Source organism: Penicillium mononematosum (genome assembly GCF_028829835.1).
Source record: "Penicillium mononematosum strain IBT 11891 chromosome Unknown utg000003l:1.0-8172316.0:1.0-8177699.0, whole genome shotgun sequence".
Taxonomy (NCBI): domain Eukaryota; kingdom Fungi; phylum Ascomycota; class Eurotiomycetes; order Eurotiales; family Aspergillaceae; genus Penicillium; species Penicillium mononematosum.
Genome location: NW_026643273.1, coordinates 5227914 through 5248298, shown reverse-complemented (window position 1 = coordinate 5248298; position 20385 = coordinate 5227914). Strand labels below are relative to the sequence as shown.

The 20385-nt window shown below is 48.7% G+C and overlaps 10 protein-coding genes across 10 annotated transcripts; 6 read left to right on the top strand and 4 right to left on the bottom strand.

The window, feature by feature from the left end:
- Nucleotides 1–677: 677 nt before the first annotated feature.
- Nucleotides 678–1254, top strand: N7519_007007 (uncharacterized protein; the record flags this gene model as incomplete). The annotated part of the gene is made up of 2 exons (XM_057293783.1): nt 678–1023; nt 1217–1254. 2 exons carry the CDS (start codon nt 678–680, stop codon nt 1252–1254), a joined length of 384 nt encoding a protein of 127 aa, XP_057148594.1.
- Nucleotides 1255–1746: 492 nt separating this feature from the next.
- N7519_007006 (uncharacterized protein) lies at nt 1747–2898 on the top strand (the record flags this gene model as incomplete). The annotated part of the gene is made up of 3 exons (XM_057293782.1): nt 1747–1858; nt 1907–2061; nt 2116–2898. 3 exons carry the CDS (start codon nt 1747–1749, stop codon nt 2896–2898), a joined length of 1050 nt encoding a protein of 349 aa, XP_057148593.1.
- Nucleotides 2899–3267: 369 nt separating this feature from the next.
- On the bottom strand, nt 3268–4002 carry N7519_007005 (uncharacterized protein; the record flags this gene model as incomplete). The annotated part of the gene is made up of 1 exon (XM_057293781.1): nt 3268–4002. The coding sequence occupies one exon, from the start codon at nt 4000–4002 to the stop codon at nt 3268–3270; it is 735 nt and encodes a 244-aa protein (XP_057148592.1).
- Nucleotides 4003–5662: 1660 nt separating this feature from the next.
- On the bottom strand, nt 5663–7684 carry N7519_007004 (putative galactose oxidase; the record flags this gene model as incomplete). The annotated part of the gene is made up of 1 exon (XM_057293780.1): nt 5663–7684. The coding sequence occupies one exon, from the start codon at nt 7682–7684 to the stop codon at nt 5663–5665; it is 2022 nt and encodes a 673-aa protein (XP_057148591.1).
- Nucleotides 7685–9212: 1528 nt separating this feature from the next.
- N7519_007003 (Dyp-type peroxidase) lies at nt 9213–11041 on the top strand (the record flags this gene model as incomplete). The annotated part of the gene is made up of 8 exons (XM_057293779.1): nt 9213–9250; nt 9299–9521; nt 9575–9840; nt 9891–9983; nt 10041–10151; nt 10202–10311; nt 10375–10743; nt 10797–11041. 8 exons carry the CDS (start codon nt 9213–9215, stop codon nt 11039–11041), a joined length of 1455 nt encoding a protein of 484 aa, XP_057148590.1.
- A 464-nt stretch (nt 11042–11505) lies between these two features.
- On the bottom strand, nt 11506–11834 carry N7519_007002 (uncharacterized protein; the record flags this gene model as incomplete). The annotated part of the gene is made up of 3 exons (XM_057293778.1): nt 11506–11532; nt 11588–11620; nt 11676–11834. The coding sequence occupies 3 exons, from the start codon at nt 11832–11834 to the stop codon at nt 11506–11508; spliced, it is 219 nt and encodes a 72-aa protein (XP_057148589.1).
- Nucleotides 11835–13405: 1571 nt separating this feature from the next.
- Nucleotides 13406–14333, bottom strand: N7519_007001 (SDR family oxidoreductase; the record flags this gene model as incomplete). Its single annotated transcript, XM_057293777.1, has 4 exons — nt 13406–13672; nt 13733–13936; nt 13986–14233; nt 14288–14333. The coding sequence occupies 4 exons, from the start codon at nt 14331–14333 to the stop codon at nt 13406–13408; spliced, it is 765 nt and encodes a 254-aa protein (XP_057148588.1).
- A 309-nt stretch (nt 14334–14642) lies between these two features.
- N7519_007000 (uncharacterized protein) lies at nt 14643–15269 on the top strand (the record flags this gene model as incomplete). Its single annotated transcript, XM_057293776.1, has 3 exons — nt 14643–14905; nt 15011–15197; nt 15249–15269. The coding sequence occupies 3 exons, from the start codon at nt 14643–14645 to the stop codon at nt 15267–15269; spliced, it is 471 nt and encodes a 156-aa protein (XP_057148587.1).
- A 438-nt stretch (nt 15270–15707) lies between these two features.
- Nucleotides 15708–17526, top strand: N7519_006999 (Zn(II)2Cys6 transcription factor; the record flags this gene model as incomplete). Its single annotated transcript, XM_057293775.1, has 3 exons — nt 15708–16493; nt 16552–17352; nt 17413–17526. The coding sequence occupies 3 exons, from the start codon at nt 15708–15710 to the stop codon at nt 17524–17526; spliced, it is 1701 nt and encodes a 566-aa protein (XP_057148586.1).
- Nucleotides 17527–19512: 1986 nt separating this feature from the next.
- Nucleotides 19513–20116, top strand: N7519_006998 (uncharacterized protein; the record flags this gene model as incomplete). Its single annotated transcript, XM_057293774.1, has 2 exons — nt 19513–19528; nt 19593–20116. The coding sequence occupies 2 exons, from the start codon at nt 19513–19515 to the stop codon at nt 20114–20116; spliced, it is 540 nt and encodes a 179-aa protein (XP_057148585.1).
- Between the last annotated feature and the right edge of the window lie 269 nt (nt 20117–20385).

The following is a 20385-nucleotide window of genomic DNA, read 5'->3' as shown; positions in this document are numbered from 1 at the left end:
AGCGTCGCAACGATGCCAACTATGTATCTTGCGACGGTTTATCTCCCCCCGACCACTTGTCCGTGTAGCACACTTAAATCGCGCAACATGGAAACCCATTCTCTGCTCCAGTGTCATTTCAAGACCTTGTTATACTTGGCCACTGAAGTGACATCGATAACCACTGATCCCGTTACTGCGAAAGTGTTTTCTGTGTCATGGACTTCCCGAATAAGGATCCCCTGCCTTGTTGACGAGGGGTAAGCTACTATTTTTAAGACTATGCCCAGCTAGGCCGAGGAATTTGGAAAGAGCGTTCTCGACCTAGTGAACGCTATGTATCAAAGGGTTGCATGCAGTTGCGAGGTAGTATGAGCTGAGCTTCACTGCCTCTGACGTGCCAGCAAATCTATCACTGTTACTTTACCGTGGTAGCTTCGATCAGCCAAGCTGAGCGACTCTCGAACCTCAAGAGCCCAGATCGGGCTATCCTGCTGGATCTACGACAATATAAAACAAGATCCAGCTCTACGCTCCGAAGAGAAAGTTGTTTCTGGCTCAATTACAGCAGCTGCTGCACACCACACTAGTGGAATTCTCATATCAAGTTCTTCTACACCTGTTTGATGAACTTTGACAATATCACAATGGGACCCCTCCGAGTCTATCTCTTTCTCGCGTTCTACCTCTCGGCCACAATGGCTGTTCCTCAACAAACCGGCTCGATCACCACGGCTGCAGCTCCGGCGGTGATCACCCAAGGCCCCGAGCTCTTATGCTCAGATGGACAGACTGCCGTCTACACGACAGACTGTACAATGGGAACCCCAATCTCGTATTGCTTTAGCCAGGAGCCTCCACTCGAGTGCCCACAGGGATCCTTCCCGTCGGTTTGGCATCCAGATCATTGCATGGAGCAATCGAGCTGTTTCCCTCTCAGTGAACCCTGGATCACCACGAAGTGCTCGAATGGGGCTATCCCGTATTCGACGTCGACCATCTACCAGGGCACGTTGGTGGGAGGAGAATCGACTGTGATTAGGGGTGAGTTTCTTGATTCGTTTTCTCTGTCTTCGTTCTTATTCATTTTCCCACGAGGTAAAACTCGAGCGTCGAGGCTAATTTGGATGTCCTCGCTTCTTGTAGGTGTCTCCTGCTCCTGTGCCACAAATCAATGGTACAGCATGACCCTATTACCAGGTTCGTCAACCTATGATACCTTCTGTATGCCGTACAGCTACTGTCCACGGTGACGACCTCTGTGTCGATCAATGAGTACTGCGCCACCCAGCCAGTAGGCGTTTGCTCGGATATACCTCTGGAAGCCAATCTTTGTCAATGTGCCTCCCCGGCGCAGACTCCAGTCTATCCTGACTGGTCTGGTGCTAATCCAACTGGGTGTGAATACCGAACTCGATGAGTACATGTATCCAATTGGGTTTGATGAGGGCAACGTTGATGTTATTGAAAGTAAGGGGGAATAATTGAGAGAACTAAGTAATGTGTAGTAAACATTAATTGAATCGTACTGTTGAGGTCATTGTCACCACATATTGCACAATTCTTGCCTAGGTAGTTCAACACAATCTAATTAGCCTAAAAGACGGAAGGTCTAACCTCTCGGGGTCCCAATCGGGGAAACACGAGGTGGATTCCGCGTCTTAACCCCGCATCGGCCCGTCTACCTACAAAACATATATAAAGTCTTCTCCCTTGGGAATTCACTTCTTACTTCCTTTGATTTATCTTGATTCTACACAGTTCACAATGCCTAACGCTCTTCCTGAAATGCAGTACCGGTTCCTCGGTAGGACCGGACTGAAAGTCTCGGTTATCTCGCTGGGCAGCTGGCTCACATATGGCGGCCACGTCGGGAATGGTATGGCCACCTCTATCAATGTAGTTAATCAAAGCTAACAGACAACAGAAACCGCCCTTGAATGCATGAAGGTTGCCTACGATGCCGGCGTCAACTTCTTCGATACCGCCGAAGTATACTCAGGCGGACAATCGGAGATTGTCCTCGGAGAGGCAATCAAGAAATTCGGCTGGAAGCAAAACGACCTGGTCATTTCCACTAAAGTAAGAAACACAATTGCCCATCCAGTTTCCCTATCCCCACTAACTCCTTTTCAGATCTACCGGGGCAAAGCCAACAGCGCCAACCCCGACAAACCACTCAACAACAACGGACTCTCCCGCAAGCACATCATCGAGGGCATGAACCTCTCCCTGCAACGCCTAGCACTGCCATACGTAGACGTGGTATACGCACACCGCCCAGACCGCGACACGCCCATGGAAGAGATCGTCCGCGGCTTCAACTACCTCATCGACAATGGCAAGGCCTTCTACTGGGGTACGTCGGAGTGGTCAGCCAGCGAGATTGCGGATGCCTGGCGCATCGCCGACAGACTCGGTCTTGTTGGTCCCGTCGTCGAGCAGCCGCAGTATAATCTCCTCGTGCGCGAGCGCGTGGAGAAGGAGTACCGCTGGCTGTACGAGGCGCACGGACTCGGTCTCACGGTGTTCTCACCGCTGAAGGGTGGTGTCTTGACGGGCAAGTATAATGATACTGCTGCGCCTCCGGCTGGGTCGCGGCTGGCGGAGTCGGAGGATGGTTATGTGAAGAGTCTGCGGAAGACGGTTGGTAATGATACGTGGCAGCGTCAGCTGGATCAGGTTGCGGCGTTGAAGCCTGTTGCTGAGGAGCTTGGGGTTTCGACGGCGCAGTTGGCGCTTGCGTGGATTTTGAAGAATCCGAATATCTCGTCTATGATTACCGGTGCGTCGAGACCGCAGCAGGTTCTTGATAATATTCGGGCTTTGGAGGTGGTGGAGAAGTTGACGGATGAGGTTATTGAGAAGATTGAGGTTGCTGTTGGAAATAAGCCTGCCGTTGAGAGCAGGCGGTTTTAGATAATAGATGATAAAGGGTTTGTTCTGAGAGACTCGCGGTCTCGAGTTCTGAGGGACTGTTCATAGTCAGACCTAGATATTTTCTAAAATAAGACAGATATTTTACATAGGAAAAAAGTGTGCACTGAATTGAACTTGAACAGTATTATCTCTTTCAAGCTTCTAAAAAGGTTGTTTGACTTAAAATCCGTACACCCATACCCCCCCTGTATGTAGTTGACCCAGGATATAAAGACATCGTTTCGTGGTTTCATCCAGCAAGAGAAATAAATTCTGGATGTCCTTCATGGAGAATCCATTGACAGATGGAGATTTTGGGGATTGTCCAAGTTCAATTCATGCCCGATAAACCAGACAGAGTTCCTCCATTTACCATCCAACAGTGACCGAGTAGCTGCCATCAGAGTGGCTGTGTGTCTCGAACTGGGATTCACCAACACAGTCACCGTACTCATAAGGCTCACTCAGGGATCCATCATAACCCTTCGAGATAGGTGCGCCGAAAATAACAGATTGCTTGGGCACATCGGAGCACACGTGCTCCTTCTTGTTGTCGTTCCAGCCGTACAACTCGACGAAGCCCATCTGGGAGCTCTGAATACCCTTCGATCCAGCAGGAAGCGTGTAAGAGCCGATCTGGGTGCTGTTTCCCTTGACAACATCAACCAAAGTGCCGACCCATTTGGTTCCCTCGGTGTTCTTGATGTGCAGCTGGTACTGGTGATCGTAAGAGCTGACGATCTCAACAGCACAGCTCACGCCGGGACCACCGTCGGCACCGTCGGAGCAGTTGGGGTCGTCGGAGGTGGTGCCCTTTTGGAAGCTGGAGAAGACGCCGTGGATGACGGGAAGACCGTGGTCGTTTTCACGGGGCTGCAGACCGGTGTAGCCCACGTCATCCTGGTCGACGAAGCCGAATTGCTGGGCGAAGTAGAAGCCGCCCTCGTGCGGAGCGCCGGGGATGTCCATTGGGAAGAAAATCTCGGACAAGCCCTCGTCCGGGACGTTCTCGACGGACCAGCCGATGCCGACCATGCCACCGCCCTGGGCTGCGGCGGATTGGAGGAATGGGAGAACGAAGAGGAGGGATTGAGAGAACTTCATTTTGATGGTTTGAGAGGATTGGTTGTGTGGACCGAAGTCTTCTGTCGGGTTGGGAAGGCCCTTTATATAGACTTATTGCATTATGGAGTATTACCTTGTACTTTGAAAGTTGATAAACACGAAACGTTGAAGTGTTTATTTCAAACGATGATCTGCAAACTGCTTTATACTGTTCCGACGCCACCCATTCCTAGGGTACTATACATGATGTACAAAGTACTACATGATAGTATGTCTATATTGCACTTGAGTGGCAATTTAATATATTAGGCACCTATTATTCTCTCCCCCTTTTTCCCCATGAACCATGCAGAGCCAATAAATCTATCCACAACATCGGGCATTTCACATCTATATGCTGCTTGCAGGCCGAATATCAAAACTCGAGGTCAGCAGCAGCCTCTACACCCGTGGACTAGGTACCTATGTACTTAGATACAATGGTACCTACCAAGATGGTAAATTCCAGTACCATGGGCACATGGACAGATCCATGGATATGGTGAAAGGTTCCTTCCAATTTCGGTAGGTTGTTTGGACCCGTGGACGAATCCACTTTGTGGGGATGAATAAGTGGGCCTAACTTGATCGTTCACAGGGATGAAACCCTGAAACTTCCAAGGTTCCTTGAGATCTGGTCTATCCCATCTATGCCATGTGCGATGTCCAAAGTACTACCCCTGCCCGTGTCCCAATACGAACGAGGTTATGCAGGTACAGGCGGCAAATGTCCAGATCTGCATGTCCAAATCCTACATCCAGTAGGTTCATATGTCTACCAGATGTTCACGTAGTATACATGTCTCCATTCGAGTAGTCTAAAATGGCAGGTCCCTGAATATCACCTCTGGTTTCAGTTCGCGCTATAGACATAAGCGAATCGTTTCCGACCCGTGTTTTTCCTTGGCATGTCATTCGATCCCCGCACGGCAGTTCATATTCTGCCTGCAATATATTGTGTAATTTCAGTATTCTATACAATTAGCACCACCAATTTTACATCATTCGGACCGGTGTGGGCCAACACTGGGTAGTAGTGTTGGTGGGCTTGGCACGATTAAGTCCAAGATACAGGACTGGTAACCCGGAAACAATTAAAAACCGGCGGTAAGTCAGGCGGTCAGAAATTGAAGTGGCGGGGACTGCGGCACCGGCATTTACGCCAAAAATGCCGATGCCGATCGGAAGTTTTATATCATCCGCCCGATCTGGTGTCATATAGATTAACCATTTAGATTAAAAATTTCTGTTGGAGGGGCTCGTAATATCACGTAATGATGTAGGCTGGTTGTTGATATCTCTTTTTTAAGAGAAAATATTAGGGCACATTGTATCTATCCTACGCTATATTCAGGGATACGTGCAAAAAGGTCATGTAGCATGCCATGTTACTATCTAATTATTTTGGTATTTTGATACATGCAAACCAAGAAAGATGTGTTGCCGAAGGGGAAATTGGCTGAAGGAATTCGAGTCAAGCACGGCTGTTCACGCCGAAGACTGTGATAATACAAGCCAAGAAGAAAGGAAGTAAAAAGAAATAAAAAAATAACTAGTCTCCAAACATCACTTCACGATCACTCATCAGAGAAAGCCATCCATGCATTGGAATGGCAAAGGCCTTGCGATGCAATACTCTTGCAACCAATTTGAAAAGCCCTCAAACCTGAATGTGGATGGTCTGAGAGACGCTCGGGACACCGTCGTCATTCAAGATGAACAGCATCCAAGGACCTGGTAGAAGAATACCACTATCCGCAGGGAGAGTAGTTTCATACGAATCTCCATTCGCAGTCCACGAATCTAAGGCAATGCGGCGCTGATCGGTGTTGACAGTATGGGTGGTCGTACCGTAGCGGATTAGAGATGCATTTTTGACATCGATACTGGCGCCGATGCTGAGCTTGTCGCCGGCACGGAGGTTCTTATTAGCCACACCGTTGATGGTGGGACGGGTAGCGAGTGAGCCGTCTTGATTGAACAGATAGTGGGGGCTGTAAATCTGCGCATCGAAATGGTTGGTAGGGGCCGAGACACCCAGACCACTGCCACCGTTGAAGACACGGCCGTCAGGAAGGAGGAGGGAAATGCTGTGATAAACGCGAACAATACTGTTGGGCTGCTGTTCGTTGAACTGGTTGGTCTTAGGATCGTACAACTCGGGGGTCAAATGTGCGTTGCTGTCGTTGAATGGGACGCCATATGACTGCCCACCGGCAGTGAAGACACCACCATCAGGGAGAACCACTGAAGTGTGGAATGTGCGGGCGTAGGCCATGCCCTCCCCGTTGGGATTCTTTGCTGCGGTCACCTTGGGTTGAGAGCCTGGCTCGTCGATCTCAATGAGATAGGCATCTGTGGTGGCGTACGAGTTTTCGTAAGAGGGCGAGCCGCCGAAGGTGATGATTTTGCCATTCACTGCGTCGAACATCACCGCGTTACCAGACATAGAATCGTTGGCATCGGCGCGTGTTCCTGCAGGCTTCTGGTCGCCATCTCCTTGGGTATAATACCAGTTCATATTCTTGCTGGGTCCGCCCTGGAACACAGTGTCGTTCTTCCATCCAAAGAGCCAGCCATGACTATCGCGCCGATAACCAGAGTCATGGTCGTCCGTCCACATGGGCTTCACTAAAGCGTTTTTTAGGAAGCTGAATTTTTCGGTATTAGGATCGTAGATCTCGCCGTCCTTGTCGTAATTCGTACCACCATTCCAAGAGCCACCGATGATAAACACGCGACCATCGGCAAGAGTTGCGGAGGCTTGATAGCCGCGGCTAATGATCATGGTATTACCTTCCGTCCAGTTGCCGGAGGCTGGGTCAAATATGCTAGTAGACTTATCGTTGTTGCCACCAGTAACAAGCAATTCACCCTTGCCGTCGTAAGACATGCCAGAGCAGAACATGTCGTGGTGTGTCTCTTGGACCTTGCGCTGGGTGACCGAGTTGTCGTTCATATTCCAGACGGCCGTGAGGGTGTACCCACGAGAGTGAAGATAGTCGTCTTTTGCCCATGACGACCAGACAAGGACCTCGTTTGTCTCGGGGATGACAGCGCCTGAGACAGCCACAACAGGCAAGTCAATGGTAGGGCCCCAGGCACCTCCGTTGGGGACGGTTTTGGGGTCGGCACCATCATAGATGTTCAGCTCCGAGATACTGGCCACATTGCTGCCGAGGGACACCAGGCGGACGTATTGACCTTCCTTAGGCTCGAAGATGGCAAGTTTCTCGCCTGTGCCTTCATACCATGTCCCATAAGCAACCGGTTCGCCCCAGTTATCCTTGTCTCCGCTCACGAAAACCTGATGGGCCGCGATCTGCCCGTCCGTCTTGCCATCCTGGCGCGACACCACGGAAATGGCATGAACGTTTTCAGCCCGACTGAGATCGATGGTGACTTCATGGGTTTCCCCCGCGGCTCCTGATAACCAGAAGGACTGGAGGTCGTTGTCGAAGAGCTTTTCACACTCATTGCCCGACTGGCTGCTGTCGCAGGTAACAGACCATCTGCGACGGCTGAGCTTCTCTCCACGCGGTGGTGCTTGGGTTGTAGCATAAGGATCCGTGGTGGCAGAGTGATCTTGGTTTGCGACCTGCTTATCCGAGATAACTGAGTTGTCGTTGTCTGCCTGGGCGAGACCCAGCAGCAAGAATCCCGTGAGCCACCTGAGGTGCATCTTGCCCGTTATCGTTTCTGCTACTCCAGGCTCAAGAGAGGCTTAACCATAGGCAGACTTAAATATTATATCTCTACAGGCGAACTACGAAGATCCGTTTTAGTTGAATGTATATCGTAACAATCTTGATCGGATTCCTTCTGCAAGGAGAGCATTCGATAATGGGAGATTGGCCCTGGAATTTGTCCGTTTCAGTTCACATGCCCTTGCCTCTAGCACATTTCTTTGACGATCCGAAGGCGTTTCAGCTCAGCCCAATCTTTTATCTACGAATGTGGAATGTGGAAGTAAAACGCCTTACCCGTAAGCACGTTGGTATATTCTCCTAGGTAATTGATTAAGTTCGTTCTACGGGCCGGTCCGGTGTATGTATATTTATACTTTCAATTTACAGATGGTTAAGACCACGGTATCTACCATACCTGCTCAAGACCGGCCCTTAGACTCGCTTTCTGATCGATGAAAATGTCATTGTACCTTACATCTCATTTATCGATCATCAAACCAGAGGATAATACTGTATAGCCCGATCTCAGAGGTGGGTCAGACGCATTACCTACATATACCTACTCCGTAGGCAGGTATGGCGATGGCCTATTCCTCATTGAGCAGGCATCTGTAATGACGCCGATCTCTCTCAAAAAGAAAGTAATAACTGTAACCTTGGAGCATTGCAGAAGTTCTGACCTACCCATGTCGTGTAACTGGCCAGGCATAGTGGAGCATCGTCCCCAGCATCGTTACGCCTAATGCTTGCCAATGACCCGGGACCTCCTAAAGCGGCAGATAATTACGCAAGGGAATGCGAGAAGAAAGACCAGCACAAAGAAATGATGGATCTGGTACCGTGGGATCGATGCCCGCCCGAATAATGTAGATCTATGCAACATGGGGGTGGATACTCGTGCAAATTTTGAAATTGCTTGCATATAATTTGTCCCTCCCTATAGACTGAATCATGGTACATATGCCCTCCAGCGCTGTCTTGATAAATAGCGAGAATATCAAGTTCCTACGCTTTCACGTACTGTGCACGTTCTTCCTAAGAATGAGGACATAAGAATGGTGCATGCCACTTCCCGTCTTTCTAATTTCGGTGACCCTATTATTGTGGCTATGATTGGTTTATCACATGGAACATGAATCAGTTTTGCATTAGGGCAACATCGATTATGCTGGACGCCATCAGGAAGGATGCATAACTTAATGCTTGCTGCATATCCACGTGGATTGCATAGAGAGTCTGGGCGTATAATATCAGAGACATATAGGCACCGTCATTCACTTGTCGAATCCGTGTTCAGATGCTGTTCGAATGCAATGCATAAGCACATCCGGCCATCTGATGGTACTACATTGATAATCATGTTTTGCAACGTAGCATATTGACCGATTTTTCCCTCTAGATAGTGGGGTTCAACCCAGACAGTGGGATATAAAAGGTGCCTCAACACACTCCAAAGAGATCCAACTTCAGATCATCTTCTCAGTTACCGTGTAAAGGAATACCGAGAATTATCCTTTCCAAATGGCACCAAACATCAAAAACATCCAGGGTGACATTTGGTGAGTAAACCCTCAGGTAAATGAAGGCTTAAACTGACAGCGTTCCAGGCCCCGGCTGCCCAAGAAATATGAGACATTCTTATTCTTTGAGATTGTGGACGTGGAGCAGTTCAAACATGAACTTGGCATATTTTTGAAGCATCTCACCACCGCAGAAACCGCGCACCGCCTCCGTGGCAAGCTCTACGAGGCGAAGTGGTGTGGGCTTTGGAGCCAATTGGTCGAGACCATTTGCACAAACATTTCTTTTTCTGCCGCTGGCCTCGAGAAAGTAAGCTACATTGGTTGTAGATCTTGTTCACCAGCTAATTGGTTTTTATCTAGCTTGGAAAGACAGACCTTGGAGATTATATCTTCAAAAGTGGCATGTATCATGACATGGTCCACGACGGACTTGACAGAGATGCCGAGTGGCTGGGCGAGTTCAAGGGATCGCGTGGACAGATTGACGGAGTTTTTACCTTGGCCGCCAGTTCAGAGGGGACTGTGAACAATTGGATGACCGACGGCATTAATCCTAGGTTCTCTAAGACCGTGAGATGGTTGTTCACTCAAAGTGGCGCGGTTCTGAACAAATATGACATTGAACAGTATGTGGAAGTCTGTTTAATATATGTCGATGCTGCTAATAATGCCCCAGCTTCGGATGGAAAGACGGTGTGTCCCAGCCTCTGATCAAGGGATTGGATCCAGAGAACACCGAAAAGCTGTCCCCTGGCAACATTCATCCTGGGTGAGATTTCGAAGATAGATTCTTCAAAGGAATAGGAGACTAACGTTTAACCAACAGTTACATCATCGTCGGAGAGGAGGGTGATACTCAATCGCATCCCGACTGGGCGAAAGATGGTAGCTTCATGGTCTTCCGCAGGCTGAAGCAGCTGGTTCCCGAGTTCACCAAGTAAGTTACAGGCAAGCATTGCGTGGATTGATACTAACCACAATTTCTAGTTGGGCGGTACAAAACATTATGCCACAAGCGGCGCTACCAAATGAAGGCGGCTTGAAATTGGGAGTGATTTCCACCTTGTCCTCTCGTCTAGTGGGAAGATGGCCCAACGGTAAGTTTGGTTTTTACTTCTAAAGCACATTGTGCAGAGGTTGGGCTGACATGTCGATTGTAGGTATCTCCTTTGAGGAGAAACCAGCGCCAACTGATGTGCTCACTGACAAAGCTCTTCCCGAGGATGATGGTCAACTCAGCGCTGAAGACCGTAAGCTCTTGTCATCGAACAACTTCAATTTCCAGGACATACAGCACCAAAACAAATGTCCATTTGCGTCGCACATCCGAAAAGTGCGTCCTCGAGCTGAACTTATGCGCCCCGACGGCACCTTGGATGACACCCATGCAATGATTCGTCGCGGTATCTCGTTTGGGCCGGTTACCAGTGATGAGGAGAAACGGAATGGGGTGACGACGCACGATCGTGGCCTTCTATTCGTGTCCTATCAGAGTAACCTTCACAACGGATTCCGTCAGGTGCAGAATGGTAAGCTCCCAGAAGGTTCATGTGGCATAGGCATTGACTAACATGTATTCTAGAATGGGCCAACAAAACCTCTTTCCCTCCTGGGAAGACCAGGAACGGCGGGCCAGAGCCTGGGCTCGATCCTATCATCGGTCAATGGGCCGAGGATGATGATGAATCGAATTTTATCAGCATGCCGAGGTTCGACGATCCCAGCGTGGCGGAGAAGTGGAAGCTCCAACGCTGTGTCATTGCAGAGGGTGGAGAGTATTTCTTCACTCCTTCTATCTCGGGTATAAAGGAGATTATTGGTGTCTAGTAGAGGGATTTGTATCGTTCTGGCTTGACCGACTGATTATCAGATTGCACTCAATTTCGGGGTTTTTAGTTTTCTAAATTGAATTTTTATGAAATTATCGGAAAGTAGATTGCCAAGCACGGAGTAGATCGTCAAGTATAAGGGCATGCTTGTGCAACATGTCCACATACCAAAACCCCCTTGCTTAGCCGACCCGAGTAGCCGCCCCGGACCGATCCTTGGATCTTGGTTAACGTTAAAGCTTAGAGAGCTTTCCACAACTATGTTGTTTATGCATTTTATATATTTTATATGTTTTACGGAACCAGCACTTTCTTGTCTAGATGGATATACAATATATGACAAGAACAGCCCAAGACGATCTTGCCTGATACGAAGAAGCAAAAATGTTTCTATTTTCTTTTCAGCTATCTTAACCCAGAGGTGGCGCTCAACGAACGAGCTGACACTGGTGACGACAACGCCTAGCCCTTGCAGCATTGGTAGCAAACCTAATACGTCTGAGCAACTGGATCTTCTAAGCAAAAAAGGCAAATTTGGACTCACCTCGCCGGCATCATTGTAAATAGGAGTCGATGTCTGTCCGTCATGTCAGATATATTCCAAATCTCATCAAGGTGCAGTGAATACGTACGAACTCTGTTCCAGTTGCTCCAAGATCCGAGCAGTCCTGCGGAGTATTTTCACAGGTGGCGCCGAGAGCGCAGTAAGGCGCATTAGGGCCGAGGGAGCCGGCATAAGAGCCGGAAACAGCACAAGCCAGAGCTCCGAGGAGGAAGGTGGAAAGCTTCATTTTGAGGTATTGGGTAGTGAGTGGTAATGAGTGGAATTGACTCAAGAGGGTTGTAGTTTCGTGAGATCGAGGAAGGCAGGCCTCTCTTATATAGGAAAGTTACAAATCATACACGATAATACATTCAGCTATTTATCCTATTCCGGAGCTTCGAATATAGAACAGAATTGTTTGCATCATGTGCCTCTCCGTGTAAACTGGAGGCATGAAGTGCATACCACCTAACATGAGGAGCTGAAATATTTCACCGTCTTTACTATCAGCCAACCATTGGTCCGTATCAATGTGGGTGCATCAAACCCATGCAATGTGAGCGATCACAATATTTCATCTTAGAATGTAGCTTAGACAAGCAGGGTGATGGCAGAATGCTAATGTTGGTTGGCCATTACATTCATGTTCGCTGATCGTTTATGATGGAAATTGGATGGGACACAATAGCTTCGAGAGGCGGGTTAACGACCAGAGCTGAACAAAATAGACTATATTCTTTTAAATCCCGCTTAGAATCTGCCCGGAGAAATACGAAATACATGATTCATGGTATATCTTGAGGTTAGTGCAACCATACACAGTTACCTTGCTTCTTGTTCTTTCAGCATTCAGGGTTTAGAGGGTACTGCATGCGAAGATACCTATTTCATACAACTATGTAGTACACCCCTGCTTTACCCTTTACCATGACATATCAATTTGAATCGCGCAAAGTTCTGCCTTACTCCAGCCTTCCCTTCATGGCAGGTTAGCCGTGATCGTTAGTATGATGCATACTACTATATCATGTAGAATGATCATCTATCCACAATGAGACCTACATTCCAACACTCGGTAAGTGTCCCTTTCTCATGTCTGTGCAACCTTTCCTGGCTGCAACGTTTCATCTCTGGATGGTTCATCCCCTGCTTAACCAGTGAGATTGCTAACGATAATCGGATCTGGCGCTTTTGCAATCCAAATCAAACCTATTTTGTACACAGATATCCAGCCCTCATAGCGGCTTTCACCGATTTCTCATTGGGGCTATATGGGGGTTCGAGGGTGGTTCAACTGAGTCGAGAACTGCAGGGAACTAGCTCAATATCACATGAAGTATAAAAAAGATCTCAAAACAGGCTGCATTTGTACAAAAACTTCATGAAAGGTAGATGGAGGTTTCTATTATCAAGCCGATTCTATTCTCCCATTTACGCACCATAATTTCCCTTTCGTCCGTTTCAAATACCTAACGTTTCCAAAATCTAGATATTCTCCCTACAAGTTTGTCCAAGGTGATTGTGTACGAGAGGCCCGAATCAGTATCAAATAGAGCAATAAAAAGTAGCATAGTAGAAGGTAGAATGGAAAAGCAAATTAAGAGGCTTCATGTTCGTAGGCTTCAATGGTTAATAGCTGTCAAATCTTGAAACTGTTCCTTATGCATTTCGCTCCCCTGTCTAACAATATATATCGCGAGCCTCCGCCACCCACGACCTTCGTCCACTAGCTTTACTTCTACCACACGTTTCTGCGGGGAGATCGTCATGGAAAGATTAATTACAAAGGTTGAATTTGCTTGTCTGACCCTCAAACATTTAAACACACTTTCCACCATCCACCACCATCTCAGTGCCGTTGATAAAACGAGCCTCATCACTGGCCAAGTACAGACACATGTTGGCGATATCATCCACGTCGGTGAGGCGGCCCAGTGGCACATTTCCGATGAACTTCTCTCGGTTCTCGGGGGTATCTTCCATACCGGTAAACATTGAGAATAACCCAGTGCCAGAAAGAAGAGGAGCGACTGTGTTGAATCTGATATTGTGGGGGCCGTACTCCGCGGCGAGACCTTTCGTGGCCTGTATAGATTGTTAGCGATTAATTATTCATTCAAGTCCACTGCCCAAACATTTACTCACATTAGTGACTGCCCCCTTAGTTGCATTATACCAAACCAATCCAGGCCGTGGTCGACTCGCTCCCGTGGAGGAGATATTGATCACCGAGCCACCCTGGCCTTGCTCGATGAGACGCGGCATTAGGGCCTTCGTGGCGAGATAAATGCTCTTCACGTTGACCTTGAATACACGCTCCCACTCTTCCTCTGTTACCTCTGATGTCGGCTGAAGGAAAGTTAGCAAAGTCTCGTCACACAGTATGTTAAACCCCCACCTTGTTGCGATAAGTAGTGCCCGCATTGTTCACCAACACATCCACTCGTCCGAACTTGGAGAATGCCAGATCTAACACCATATTCCAGTCCGATTCTTGGGTGACATCTTGGCGCTGAAAGATGAGGTTGGAAGGATTCTGAGCGGCGACTTTCTCGCCGCCCTCAACGTTGATATCGGTAACGATTACTTTGGCACCTTCTTCGCCGAATCGTCGAGCGATAGCTGCGCCAAATCCATTACCTCCTCCTAAAATGAGTGTGTTTTAGTATCTGTAACGGGATGGTAGAATAACGGTCTTACCGGTGACGATGGCAACTTTGCCTTGGAGTCTTGAACCTTGGGGCATCTTGGCAGGATAGTTATAAGATAATTGATAGTGACTAGAAGTAATAGAAAAGCAACTGCTTTTAAAGTAATTCCAAGAAGCCGAAGAGGGGGTTTTCGGCACGAAACTCGGAGAGAAATCCGCTTACCTTCCCCGCATTGGTGTATGAAGGTATATCTTTGGAGGGGAAATATCGTATTAGTCTTAGTCTGATGATTATCCTAACCCGTTAGGGTAGGCTATCAAGAGGGAAAAAAAGGAAATCTAGGGCTGTCATTAGTATTATTCCCTCGAAATTTTAGTTCTTTCTCCGTGCCTTAGCTTCTTATCATGATTTCCCGGGTTCTCTTCGGGTTTCTAACCCTGTCCACTGCTATTGGTTCAACAACCAACGCAAATGTCAATAATGCCTGTTATGGTTCCAATGTCAGCTCAGCACCTTCAGCCGACCATCGCCCTGTGCCATGGGGCACCCCGAGTGTCCATTTTTCGTCATTAAATGGTACGATAACTACATGTTGTGACTCTTTGGACGAGATCCGCACTGCGCTCGATGACATCGACGATCAAATACTTGATCTTCTAAACCGGCGGTTTGTACTCCTGCCTCCGTACCCTCTCTGGCTTCTATAATCTAGAACCCTATGATCTAAGGTTAGTTAGTCATAACATTAACATTGACATCTTGACTCATATAGAGCCGCATATGTCCGCGAGGCGACCCGTTTCAAGTCCTCCCGGGCTTCTGTGAACGTCCCCTCGCGCAATGAGGCCGTCCTCAAACAGGCAGAGCAGCAGGCGGTTCATATTGGGGTGCCAGTGACGATTGCCCGGGCGGCCATAGGGGCCATTCTAAACTCCAGCGTGCCTTTTGAACAATGCATTGTAAGTGAACTTGTATTCTCTACTAAGATTTGAGGCTGATCTTCATTCCAGTTCGATGCGTATAATCAGTAATGGTCCACATACAAAAACGGCCCCCACGAGGTAGGGGGCCTCAGCTCCCAAGAAGGAATGGTTTAGGCTACTGAGATCAATCCTTCGAGTCTTCCCCTGATTGTGTGGCATTAATTCAAAACTGCTAACATGAAGAATGACATTGTCTTCAGCCTATATGGATAACCTCGGCGCTAAAGTCGAGCTAGGAGATTTTAAGCGTTAGAAAACCGACATGCAGGGGTATAAAAGTGTTTAGTTTTGAGTGATGAGATGGGTTAATATAAAAGTTGACAAGCCATTGGCTCAGAGCTGATGCGTTTTGCCGTTAGCGCCCCTCCAGACCCAGAGAGCCTGCGGAGACAATCTTGGATTCTCCTTATATCTTGTCACATCCACCATGGCCGATTGATCTTCATAAGTGTCCATGTCTGACCATTGCTTTACCGTTCGCGCCCGATGGAGACACGCACCGAGGGCGCACCGTTGTCAGACACGGATACACAAGGACCCCCGAAACGAATCCGCCGATGGCATCACCGAGGATTTACAGGCTGTTCCACCTGTCGCCGCCGCCATGTTCGCTGCGACGAGGCCTCTCCCGCCTGTAATAACTGTGTCCGTCTTGGACGCGAGTGCGATGGCGCTCAAGGGCGGATGACCTTCAAGGTTTACGGACCCTCCCAGACACCGACGAGTTCACCGCCAGAGTTATCCAGGGCACCGAAGAGGCAGAACAACAATTCAACTTCTAGCCCAGATTCAAGCGACGCTTCTACGGCCTCTCCCTTAGGGGAAGATGTTGACAGCCCGCAAACTTGCCAGGCTATGATCGCCCCCACAACGCGACCACAACCAGCAACCAAGTTCCGCTTCCAGGATCCTGTTACCTTCACCAGCATCGCGAAATCGATTCAGCGTACCGAGGAGCGTTATCTCGCTCATTTTGCGGATCAGGTATCAACTCTCCTGATCATCTACAACACCCCGCACAATGCCAATCCCTACCGCACACATTTTCCGGATTTCGCCCGTTCGTCGCCAACGATGGCCAATGCAATGCAGGCATTGGGCGCATTACATCTCGCAAATACATCGGTGGGGTCGCAGCGGAATAGGCATTTCCAGCAGGCAATGAGCAAATACGGTGTGGTGGTGAAGGGCTTCCGCGCACGATACTCCGATCCTAGCCAGCAGCTTGGATTAACGGATTTCGCGACATGCCTATTGCTCTCCTTGTTCGAGGTTCGTTTCCCCACCTCTTGCGGACTTGCCAGTCGTCAACTAACTAACATTCCTGCAGATGATGGATTCCCAACACCACAACTGGGCAGTACATCTCAAAGGAGCTCGCGAAATCTACAACATCCTCTTCTACCCGCAACCCGGAGACTCGGCACGTGAAGCACAACGCGTCGCCGAGACGAACCACCCACTCCGTCCATTCCTCGTCTCCCTACTATCCTATCTCGATGTGGCGGGTGCGTGTGCAACCCCCGGCGGTACCGTGGTCGAAGGTAATTACTGGAAGACCATGGGCGGAGGGTGGGAATACAATCTCGGGACACCAACCTTATTGTCAACGATTCCGGATAACCCGCGTCTGGTCGAGCTACGGCAGGCATGGTCAAGTCTGATGGAAGTGCAAGCAGCTATCAGTACATTTGCATATGACAAGAAAACGTGGATGACAATCGAGCAGTCGGACGCTATGTATAAAGACATATTCAACCAGCTGGTTGTATGGCGTGCGATGACCCCACCCTGTCTACAGCTGCTCACCGATTTGGATGACGAGAGCCTTGCTCAGTATCCATATCCCGACGTTCTTGAGCATGCCGGTTGCATTGAAGCATACGAGAAGGCGACCTTCGTTCATCTGCTTCAGGTCGCTGGAGCTGGGCGTGTCGGTTGGATCACCGATTGGACGTACATGGACATGCTTGTCAGTCGGATTCTTCTTCTGGCTTACAAATTGCCAAAAGATGTCGGCCAATTGGCTTTTCTATGGCCGCTTTTCATCGCCGGGCAGGAGACTCGGAACGAGAGTGAGCAGAAATACGTTCGCCAAACCATGCAAGAGCTGAAGCGGTTTGGTTTCAGGGTATGTCGCAATTCAACTTCATCAAGAGGCCAGTCCGAATGCTAATATCTCACAATCTAGAACGTCGACAAAGCACTCGAGGTCCTAGAAGGAGTCTGGTTCAAGCGACGCTCCTTTCCTGGCGGTTGGATCCAGACCTTGGAGGAAGTTCAGACGAATATCCTTCTTCTCTGATATGAAGCTGGATAGAGTCGATATCCCCAAACTCTCTCGCCTCCTTTGTCGGCACTCCCGCATGGCCTGTCTTGTACATTCTCGACCCTGCTTATGGAGGAGAGGCCCTCTACTCCCCGAGACATTCTCAAGCAACCGCCGAAATATACTCCAACGTCCACTCTCCGCCGATTACCCCTCGACATCGTCGTCATACGTATATTGCCCTGTTTTTCCTTTGATACCCCATAACTTCAACTTCATCATTCATAGCTACGGACTTGGTCTGATATCCATTGTGCATCGCAGCGTGTATATAAAGCAACATATATAGACCAGGCAAGTGATAATATCATCATCATCATCATCATCATCATCATCATCATGGCATGGATTACAGTGAGAACTTCTTAGGCATATGATACGAGAGTCTCAGGGTACATGTAGGTTGCAGCTCATGAGTTGACACCTGAAGGTGAACCTGAGATGAGCTAGAGGATCTAGAGCAACAGATAGTGGGCCTTGACTCTTCATGCTTGCTGTCTCGTCCCAGCTCAGGTGCCTTCCCTTTTCGAGAACTCGTCCCCCACCCCAGTTCCTGCTTGCCTTCAGCCACTGGAAAATTATAAATACCCCCCTCCCCCCCATTTTCTTTCTTCTTTCTCTTCCTTCCTTCCTCTAGATCCACATTGCACATCGTGGTCCCCTTCAGCTCCAGAGTCATATCCGAGATATGTCTACTGTTGACCAGTGAAGGACAACCCTGAGGTACTGATGGCTCTTTGATGCGGCCCAGTTAAGGCTGTGAATGGCACGAAGCATGTGGGGTGGGTGCCTTAAAGGACAGCTCGGGGAAACCTAAGATCTCTTGAGCCCTACAGGACAACTCAGGGAACCCTGGGAATCCCTTGGGTACCCGATTTGGTATCAGGGCCTCCACCTCTGCGGAAACAGACTGTACTTTTCTGGGTTCTCCATTGAACATCAGGAGATCTGAAGTTTTACTTAGGTACGTCTCTTCTCTCCTTTGTTTTTGTTTCTATTATCTGTTTGTTCCTTTATTGCTTACCTAGGTTCTTTGTTTCTTGCTTTATTCTCCCCCCCTCCCCCCTCCCCCCCCCCCCCCTCCCCTTTCCCTACCCAGTTGCACGGGTCCTGTGTGCAAAACCTGAACAAGACTTGCACCTTTACGTGGTGTTCAGGATAAGTAACCTTTACGGTGAAACCAAGCAAGTTCTTAGGTAGAATTACAATATAACTTGATCTTCTACTTAAGATGTATTCTGTAGCCTATGGACTAGTAGTTTGGCTTTCACTGTAAACAACCTTGGCCTATAATCTCACCACTACGGATCCCAGCCTATACTTTCCTAGGCTTTCCACTGTCCATCACGAGATCTGGATCTAAACCAACCTCCGAGGGGGCTCTGCTCTCATCTCCTTGAACCCAATTTTTGGAACCTTTCCACGGTGATAGCTCTCTGTTGTCCTTCTGAGGGCACTTGGTTCAAGGTTCCTTCTCATGGTTCCACTCATATTGTTGTCTTGTTTCTTGTCTACGTTGTTGTCTCTTGTTGCTGCTGTCTCCTTCCTATATCTACAATGTCAATCCCTTATCCTTCCAATGCCTCCCTTTCTATCTCAACTGGGAATTGACTTTGATGGGATATCTTATCCGCTAGTCTTCGGCACCCAGGTAGTTTCTGGATGTGAGTAATTTAAGCCAGTAGCGCTGGAGATTGAAGGATGTTGGGATCTTAGAATCTTAGAATGATCAAGTTTATTATTATTATTATTATTATTATTTTCCCTTTTCTGACAGACAAGTCCATGGCTGGCATACCTTGCTTGAGCTAATCATTACTATCTAGTAGATCATGTAGTGCATCGGGTAATACGTGAGTGTTGTGCTTTGCGGCTCCGGGGGCCGTGATGTGCCATATCCGTTACTCCGCTACTCCGCTACTCCGCACTCAGCCTCATCTTCGACAACTCAACGTTTGGACCATGTACGACTCCTATCGTCAGTATTTCTATCAGTATTTCTATCATGCTAATATATGTCTAAATAGCTAACAATCTTCTAGGTCCACACCCTCTCCTCGCCCAGGTCCCACTGACCGTCTCTCCCTTCATCAATCTCCCGACCTCCGTCACATTACCCTACACATACAAATCTGTCCCCTCATCTCTACCTCCTTCAGTGACAGTCGATCCAAGCAGCCCGGATGGTAAGGCCCGTTATGTTGTCTCCCCAAGCGGTGGGCACGCAGCTCACCCAGACGACATCCTCGCCACGTGCCACTCCCTCGAACAACATTTGAATAAGACTCGCGCCAACGCGGACCAAGCGATCAACGAATGGAAAGAGTCAATCAAGCAACGCGAGCTGGCTGAAAAAAGACGCGTCGCTCCTGGGTGGCTCGACCGAGAGGAAAAGCTGCTTCAGCCTAGCCGGGTCAGTGCCTCCCCTGACGTCCAGGGCGATGCCCATCCAAGCCTTCTGGATAGCTCTACCCCTGATCAGAGCTCTCCACAATTGCCGACAATGACACCGCAGAACGATGGGGAAGAGTTGGATAGAGCGTTTGGTGGCCTAGGCGTGAAATGATGAAGGGTGATCTTGAAAGGGGTTCATCCCTCATTGCTCTTTACATTACAGGAGTGCCTGGGGATCGAATTCTCAACGTGGCACTGTGGATCAACCGTTCGAAACAAGGTCTCTAAAGGATATGGTTCAGGCTGCCTTACCAGCGCTGGGCTCTTCTAAGGCCTCGTCAAAGCAGTTCAAGTCTGCGACTTTTCACCTGCCGTGTGGCAGTGGGACTTTGACTGTCAGCGCTAAGATTATTAAAGATATCGTGACTTAAGCGAATTGAA